Below are 9350 nucleotides of genomic sequence, written 5' to 3'. Positions count from 1 at the left end.
TGGGGGTAAGGGGATCTGCACATGATGAATTAAGGGGTAAGGGGGACTGCACATGATGAATTAAGGGGTAAGTGGGACTGCACATGATGAATTGGGGGTAAGGGGAACTGCACATGATGAATTAAGGGGTAAGTGGGACTGCACATGATGAATTGGGGGTAAGAGGGACTGCACATGATGAATTGGGGGTAAGGGGCACTGCACATGATGTGGGGGTAAAATTAACTGCACATGATGGGGGAGTCGGGCTGCACATGAAGTTGGGGGGAAGGGGACTGCACATGATAAAATGGAAGGGGGGATAAGGGGCTGCAAATGATGAAGCGGCACTGCAGATGAAGTGAGTGGGTGATAGGGGACTGCAATGGATGAAGTAAGGGGACTTCAAATTAAAGTGGGGACATTAAAGTGGATCCCCTATGGCCAGGATCACGTTGGGCGATTTTGTGCGTATTGGCCGTAGGCCTACAGCTTATGTGCAACGTCTTTTTAGGCCATGTCCACACGTGGTGGAATGGTGGCGGGTTTTCCGTATGGACCCGCAGCAAACCAAGTGCTGCGGTCCGTACGGCTGTCAATTCCCGCACGGGGACCGCAGCGCTCAGGTGGGAAGGGGGGTACAGGGGCCCAGGTTTTATGAACAGCCCCGGGCCCATAGTCCACTTAATCCGCCACTGGGTGAAGGGGTTAAAATAAAGTGGCATTTGTTTATTCTTGCTATATATACTGCTTACCTCTAATAATACTATATACCATCAAAATATCGCCCATGACAAACAGGTTTAATATATTAATACTGGATAAGAAAAATTCAACTTTTATTGATAACATATAATCTGCTCTCTTTTTTACCACAATTGTAAGAAATCCTGGAGGAAATGAAGAGCTGTTAATTATGGGCTTGCCAGAAAACTATATATTCCACCATACAAAGCAATAGAGATATGCACAGAGCCATATGACTCACTGGTGGCTGAAGGGTTAACAACGGAGTGATGCCCTGCACACAATCACGGCTCCGCACCACTGACCACTGTAACGCCATGCTACACACCCGGCTCTGCTTCATGATGACTCCTCAGACACAGCTCTGGGCCTGCACGGTATATTCCCACAGGACAAAGAGCCGGGATTGTAAGAGCAGCTCCACGGCCGCCCACACACACAGCTCTGCCACTTGGCAACCCAGAGTCTGATCAGACTCAGAGCGCTGCCCACCCTGGTGACCGATCACATGATTGACATCATCAAATCTCGTCCCCTGTTATTGTCTATGGGGCCATGATGCTGGGGGAGTGGTGGCCATTTTCTTGTGGCTCATAGTATGTCCACAGGAGGCTCCCAGAATCCCCTGTGCTGCTTCCTCCTGTCCACATCCAGTCTGAGGGGAGATTTTTTTGTTGTTGTGTGGATTCATTACCTTGCAGGATACAAGGTAGGAGAATGAGAGGGGGACACATCTTTATTATATGGATTCCCAACAGGCTGCAGCTCATAGGGAAGAAGGGGTTCAGTGCTGTCCAGAAGTTAAAGGTCTGACCTAGTGGATTACAGGTGGGGGCCCCCTATACATGATTACAAGTGGGGGGCCCCCTATACAGGATTACAAGTGGGGGCCCCCTATACAGGACTACAGGTGGGAGGCCCACTATATAGGACTACAGGTGGGAGGCCCACTATATAGGATTACAAGTGGGGGGCCCCCTATACAGGATTACAAGTGGGGGCCCCCTATACAGGACTACAGGTGGGAGGCCCACTATATAGGATTACAGATGGGGGGCCCGCCCTCCAGGATTACAGGTGGGGGGCCGCCCTCCAGGATTACTGGTGGGAGACCCCTATACAGGATTACAGGTGGAAGGCCCACTATACGGGATTACAGGTGGGACGCCCCCTATACGGGATTACAGGTGAGAGGCCCCCTCTACAGGATTACAGGTGGGAGGCCCCCTCTACAGGATTACAAGTGGGGGGCCCCCTATACAGGATTACAGGTGGGAGACCCCCTATACGGGATTACAGGTGGGAGACCCCCTATACGGGATTACAGGTGGGAGACCCCCTATACGGGATTACAGGTGGGAGACCCCCTATGCGGGATTACAGGTGGGAGGCCCCCTATACGGGATTACAGGTGGGAGGCCCCATATACGGGATTACAGGTGAGAGGCCCCCTATACGGGATTACAGGTGAGAGGCCCCCTCTAGAGGATTACAGGTGGGAGGCCCCCTCTACGGGATTACAGGTGGGAGGCCCCCTCTACGGGATTACAGGTGGGAGGCCCCCTCTACGGGATTACAGGTGGGAGGCCCCCTCTACGGGATTACAGGTGGGAGGCCCCCTCTACGGGATTACAGGTGGGAGGCCCCCTCTACGGGATTACAGGTGGGAGGCCCCCTCTACGGGATTACAGGTGGGAGGCCCCCTCTACGGGATTACAGGTGGGAGGCCCCCTCTACGGGATTACAGGTGGGAGGCCCCCTCTACGGGATTACAGGTGGGAGGCCCCCTCTACGGGATTACAGGTGGGAGGCCCCCTCTACGGGATTACAGGTGGGAGGCCCCCTCTACGGGATTACAGGTGGGAGGCCCCCTATACGGGATTGCAGGTGGGGCCCCCTATACAGGATTACAGGTGGGAGGCCAGATATACAGGATTACAGGTGGGGGGCCCCAATAAAGGATTACAGATGAGGGAGCCCCCTATACAGGATTACAGATGGGGGGGCCCCCTATACAGGATTACAGGTGAGAGGCCCACTATAAAGGATTACTGCCTCTGCTGCAGATTAGAGCCCACTCCCTCTGTCTCTGGTGACCCAGATACTAGCCGTGACCACTCACCGGTGACCCAGATTGTGCATGTAGCAGGGCTTCTGGACACTAAAAGGGGTTTACAGAGGGTTTTACAGTTGCCTTAAAACCTATGTGGGCTCAAGAAAGAATGTCTTATTCCCTGGAGATTTAGGGGCAACCTACAGTATTTTAGGGGGTTATTAGAAGTGTCTTCCAGGGTTTCCTGTGTCATCTTTAGGGGTTAATTATATTGTGTTTTGTTGAACTCTCTGGTGGCCTAGGTGTCTCATTCATTGCATTATCCCTTGTGAATTACGGGTTAGGGTCATCTAGGTAGCAGTCATTTTTAGATTTTATCTTCACGCAGTGACACAGAGATCGGTAAGTGGGTGATTGTCAGTGCTGAGACCGGGTTCTGTAGTTGTCATTGCTGAGACCGGGTTCTGTAGTTGCCAGTGCTGAGACCGGGTTCTGTAGTTGCCAGTGCTGAGACCGGGTTCTGTAGTTGCCAGTGCTGAGAGCGGGTTCTGTAGTTGCCAGTGCTGAGAGCGGGTTCTGTAGTTGCCAGTGCTGAGAGCGGGTTCTGTAGTTGCCAGTGCTGAGAGCGGGTTCTGTAGTTGCCAGTGCTGAGAGCGGGTTCTGTAGTTGCCAGTGCGGAGACCGGGTTCTGTAGTTGCCAGTGCGGAGACCGGGTTCTGTAGTTGTCAGTGCGGAGACCGGGTTCTGTAGTTGTCAGTGCGGAGACCGGGTTCTGTAGTTGTCAGTGCGGAGACCGGGTTCTGTAGTTGTCAGTGCGGAGACCGGGTTCTGTAGTTGTCAGTGCGGAGACCGGGTTCTGTAGTTGTCAGTGCGGAGACCGGGTTCTGTAGTTGTCAGTGCGGAGACCGGGTTCTGTAGTTGTCAGTGCGGAGAACGGGTTCTGTAGTTGTCAGTGCGGAGACCGGGTTCTGTAGTTGTCAGTGCGGAGACCGGGTTGTGTAGTTGTCAGTGCGGAGACCGGGTTCTGTAGTTGTCAGTGCGGAGACCGGGTTCTGTAGTTGTCAGTGCGGAGACCGGGTTCTGTAGTTGTCAGTGCGGAGACCGGGTTCTGTAGTTGCCAGTGCGGAGACCGGGTTCTGTAGTTGCCAGTGCGGAGACCGGGTTCTGTAGTTGCCAGTGCGGAGACCGGGTTCTGTAGTTGCCAGTGCGGAGACCGGGTTCTGTAGTTGCCAGTGCGGAGACCGGGTTCTGTAGTTGCCAGTGCGGAGACCGGGTTCTGTAGTTGCCAGTGCGGAGACCGGGTTCTGTAGTTGCCAGTGCGGAGACCGGGTTCTGTAGTTGCCAGTGCGGAGACCGGGTTCTGTAGTTGCCAGTGCGGAGACCGGGTTCTGTAGTTGCCAGTGCGGAGACCGGGTTCTGTAGTTGCCAGTGCGGAGACCGGGTTCTGTAGTTGCCAGTGCGGAGACCGGGTTCTGTAGTTGCCAGTGCGGAGACCGGGTTCTGTAGTTGCCAGTGCGGAGACCGGGTTCTGTATTTGTCAGTGCGGAGACCGGGTTCTGTAGTTGCCAGTGCGGAGACCGGGTTCTGTAGTTGCCAGAGTCTGAATCTGTAACGATTCTTGTATGTGCTGTCCATCTCGGCCCAGCAATGGATGTCCCAATCTCTGCACATACAATATATTGAATGATTCTCCATGCTGGGAGATGTCGTTGTGACTGCAGGTAAGGGACACTGCAGTGAGATCTCACTGGAGAAATGTTTATTTAGGTCCCAGCTGTCTGTGGAAGTTACAAGTCCCCTATGTCATATAAGAAGACCCCAGAATTATAAATGGCCTGCGGGGGGAAGCAGATATAGAATTTCTATTGGGGTCTAGAAGCTTCAAGTTACACCTATGACACCTGGTGAATTTTCTATTACAGTGTCTTGCCAAGCACAAATAATGGATGAATTGGAAGATGAGATGACTAACAAGATTCTGCACCTCACTCTCGAAATGATCTGCTTGCTGATTGGTGAGGTGAGGCATTCTGGGAACCCTATTTTTACCTATCGCATGACATTTCTAATATACATAGTGATAATGGGTCTCTCCATATGTAGGACTGCAATGTAGTGAAGAAGACATCTGGTGAGTTTGTGACCCCCGTAAAGAGGAAGACCATAAAGGAGGCTTCATCTGACTTGCCGTTACATAAGAAAAGCAATGAGCAGAAAATCCTGGACCTCAACAACAAGATCACTGAGCTGCTGACCGGAGAGGTGAGCACTACTGGGAATACTGAGATATTATACAGTAACACAAGGGATGATGTGTCTGGATGATGACTGTATCATTGTGTGTCAGGTTCCTATAAGGTGTCAGGATGTCACCATCCATTTTTCCATTGAGGAGTGGGAGTATTTAGAAGGACACAAGGATTTGTACAAGGACATCATAATGGAGACTCCCAACCAGCCCCCAACATCACCGGGTAAGAGGAAGTCAATCTCTGTTTTGAAGAGCTGCATTAAATAATGTACATTGGGCGTTGTAGCTTGCTTTGTAGAACAATGGAGTCCTTCATGTCCATCTTCCAGAAAACACAACACCTTTCTTATATTTTTCACTGTATAACTTAGAGAAAACACAGCCACAGGTGGCTGCAGTGGTGTTTTATTTTTATTTGTAGACATATAAATATAACGTGTTTTTTTTTTTTTGTTTGTTTGTTTTTTTTTCCTTAGATACTTCTGGGAATAAAAAGTCTTCTAAAGGACTTCATGACTTCATCTCTTCTTCACAATCCATAAAGAAGCAGGTCAGATCATTAAACCCAAGCCAGAAGACTAAAACGATAACACCTGAGGAAGGACATTCTTCTGATTCTGATCATATACGATCAAGTGGTCAAGAACATCTTAGTACCAATTATATATTCAGTGATGATGAAGAACTATGTCCACCTTCTCTCAAGAAAAAAGAACAAGTCTCACGTTTCATAGAGAGCAGCCTTCATATATCCACACATGATACACAGAACCTATCTAGTATGGAGGAATCCATCTCAAGTCAAGAAGAAAGCCTCTCAGATGTTTATATTCTTACCTCTGGTTATCCATCCATCCATATCAAGGAAGAATCATCATGGGATGAAGAAAATCTTATTTACATACCAACAGATGATGTACAATATCCATCTAGCCACATGAAGGAGGAACTAGTTTCATGGGATGAAGCAGAGCAATTCAACAGTGGCTTATATACTCCAACAGACATAACACAACCTTATCTATCTACTCATATAAGCATGGAATCAATCTCATTTGACGAGTTAGCTTATAACATCGGCTATAACCAGTTTCCCAAATATCAAAGAGCTCCTATGAGTCAGAGACTGTACGAATGTTCTGAATGTGATGAGTATTTCCTAAGCAGTTCTAAGCTACTCATCCATCAGAGGATACACTCCAGACAGAAGTCCTACAGCTCTGCTGAAAAGGATAAAATAGTCCTTCAGCGGAAGATTCACTACAATGAGCGACCATTCCAGTGCTCGGAATGTGGCAAGCAATTCCGTGAAAAAGGGAAGTTTGTCCGTCATATAAAGTCTCACACTGGGGAGAAGCCATATGCATGTTCACAATGTGATAAAAGATTCCTTGAGAATTGGAAGTTAATCCGTCACCAAAAAACGCACATGGGAGAGAAGGCGTACTGCTGTTTTGAATGTGGAAAACAATTCTCAGAGGAGGTCAAGTTAGTTAACCATCATAGAATTCACACAGGACAGAATAATTTTATGTGCTCGGAGTGTGGAATAGATTTTATGGATAGGTCATCACTTCTGGTCCATCTGATGGAGCACACTGGAGGGAAACCTTTCCAATGTTTGGAGTGTGGAAAACTGTTTGGTTCTAAGTCTTCACTCTTTCATCACAAGATGATTCATTCTAGAGAATATAATTATCTTAGCTCTGAATGTAGTGAGCAGCTTAATAATGTCCAAGAACCTTCTGAAACCAGGAGAAATGAAATGAGAGATAAAATCCATGAGTGCTCTGAATGCAGAAAGTGTTTTTCAAGCAATTCTTTACTCATCATCCATCAACGATCTCATACAGGGGAGAAACCTTTTAGATGTTCAGAATGTGGGAGATGTTTTGCCATCAATGCTCAACTTGTGAAGCATCTAAGGACTCATACAGGTGAGAAGCCATTTGAATGTACTGAATGTGGAAAAGGCTTATCATCAAATGCTGAGCTTGTTGCCCACTGGAGAATCCACACAGGGGAGAGACCTTATAAATGCAGCGAATGCGGAAAATGTTTTAGTATGAAGTCATCACTGACAGAACATGTAAGAATACACACAGGAGAAAAACCCTATCTATGTTCTGAATGTGGAAAGTGTTTCGCTGGAAAATCAACTCTGCTTAAACACAAGAAGATCCATAAAGAAGTGAAGGAACACATTTGTTCCCTTTGTGGGATGCATTTCATGGATAAGTTCTCATTTGCCACACATAAAAGAACTCACCAGATAATGGACAAGGAGATCAAGCTTTACATATGTTCCGAATGTGGCAAATGTCTAAGGCACAAGTCTTCCCTTGTTATACACCAACGAAGTCACACAGGGGAGAAGCCGTTTGCTTGTCTGGAATGTGGCAAATGTTTCATAAGTCAGTCCAAACGGGCTGCCCATCGAAGAATCCACACTGGAGAAAAACCTTATGAGTGCTCTTTGTGCAGGAAGCGGTTTAGACTTTCTTCACATCTCAGTAGACATAACAAAATCCATGTACAGAAGAAATAATGTGTTGGGCTATGTGCACACAATGTCTTTTAAACTAAGGCAATCCAAATAAGTTTTTCAAGCAGGAGACTCTTCAGAAAACTTGAATTTATTTTTTACTGAATCATCTTTTGTGTTGTTTTGCTGATTATTTCAGCCACCGGTGGTTTTTTGGAAGATATTCCCATCATTTATGTGAAGTCTTTTTTTTTACTGTTTTTTTTCTCACTCTATTGAATAATAATAATTTTATTTATGTAGCGCCAGCATATTTTGCAGCACTTTACAATTGAATAATAAAAAAGCATTTTTTAAAGCAAAAACGATTGTAAAACGCTCCAAAGAACGTCCATTTGTCTTCTAGATGTCCTTTTGAGCCTTCTCATTGACTTGTATTATATAGTACAAAGCGTCTGCTGAGCAGAAACTTCCAGGAGAATGAACGTCACTTCTTTTAACCGCTTGGCATTTTTAGAAACCTAAAGTGGTTAAAAGACATTGAAAAACCTAAAAATATGCATAGCAAGTTTTTTTTTTTTTGTTTTTTTTTTACATAGAATTGCTTATGTTCATGTTTTTGAACATTTTGTGATACCTTTTTAGCTGGTTTTGCGCCTAAACAAGACGTTGTATGCACATGTCTTTGGATATAGAGATAAAATCACTTCTGTTTCCGTGTACAAGTCAGCATCTAGAAGAAAAGCCATGTAAGCTAAATCTAAATGATCTTTCTTTTGGATGTTCACTATTACACCCTAGAAGTCATCCTTCTGATGAATGGTCCATTGAAGAGAAACTGACACTTAGTCCAGGCTGTTACTAGGATAGAAGCTGAAAAAGTGATAGAAAAGAACTGACTGTAGAATTTTGTGTAGCACTGATGAGAGAGGCGGACAAAGAAACTTGAAATGTTGACTAAACCTAAGAGGAATCACCTGGCATTTTTCGAAAGCAGGGTGTTTTTGTTTTTTTGGGGGTTTTTTTGCTTCTGCATGGTGAACATCAAACATAGAAAAGTGCAGAAAATCCAATGATTGTTTTTTAATTGTACTGTAAGATTGCCTGCTCATTGGGAAATTTACTGTATATATAACAGGTATGAATTAAGCCCGTTTCATCGTCATCTGGGCTTGGCTTGGAGGTACAGCATGATGACACCTTCTTTATACTAACGCTATTACTAAAGTAAAGTTTCTGTAGCAAAATAGTAATAATAAAATAATATGCCGCCTCTTCTCAAGCTGTCGGACTTCTTGCATTGGCTTCCGCAAATTTTTGGGACAACAAACCCCCTAAGCAGTGACAGGTCCTCCCTAACAAGTGACATGTTAGTGGCATCTATGCACGGAAGGTGAGAAACACTGTTTTTCATTATCTGTAATGGACTAGGTAACAGTAGTGACCGTAAGACCAACCATAATCTAGACCAGGGGTGTTCACCTTGTGGCCCCCTACCCAACTGGCCTTAGACTTGTGCTCCTTCCATGTATTTTCTGTACAGTAAAAATATTTTTGTACCATTTTGGCAAGTAGATGAAAGTAGAAAAAAGAATTGAGACTTCTGCAGTTGATACCTTTTCATGTCTAATTATAAAGGTGATGTCATGGAACAAGCTTTCCAGACTATGCATCTTCATCAGATATACAGTCATGGCCAAAAGTATTGACACCCCTGCAATTCTGTCAGATAATACTCCGTTTCTTCCTGAAAATGATTGCAATCACAAATTCTTTGGTATTATTATCTTCATTTAATTTGTCTTAAATGAAAAAACACAAAAGAGAATGAAGCA

General features: G+C 45.8%; 1 protein-coding gene across 6 annotated transcripts; it reads left to right on the top strand.

Annotated features, from left to right (window-relative positions):
• The first annotated feature begins 319 nt into the window (after window positions 1-319).
• Window positions 320-8792, top strand: LOC141100097 (uncharacterized). 6 transcript variants are annotated; one of them, XM_073588315.1, is made up of 5 exons: window positions 320-340; window positions 4702-4799; window positions 4883-5041; window positions 5127-5253; window positions 5507-8792. In XM_073588315.1, coding segments are annotated over exons 1-5 (2457 nt in total). In that variant the 5' UTR covers window positions 320-339; the 3' UTR covers window positions 7579-8792. The 6 variants fall into 6 exon arrangements, with proteins under 6 accessions (XP_073444416.1, XP_073444414.1, XP_073444418.1 ...); XM_073588313.1 differs by lacking the exon at window positions 320-340 and adding an exon at window positions 986-1134; XM_073588317.1 differs by lacking the exon at window positions 320-340 and adding an exon at window positions 1065-1103.
• The last annotated feature ends 558 nt before the right edge of the window (window positions 8793-9350 follow it).

Source organism: Dendrobates tinctorius, unplaced genomic scaffold, assembly GCF_039654945.1.
Source record: "Dendrobates tinctorius isolate UK_male_01 unplaced genomic scaffold, ASM3965494v1 ptg000103l, whole genome shotgun sequence".
Classification (NCBI taxonomy): Eukaryota; Metazoa; Chordata; class Amphibia; order Anura; family Dendrobatidae; genus Dendrobates; species Dendrobates tinctorius.
The sequence above is the reverse complement of the archived record's forward strand: the minus strand, read 5'-3'. Positions and strand labels throughout refer to the sequence as shown.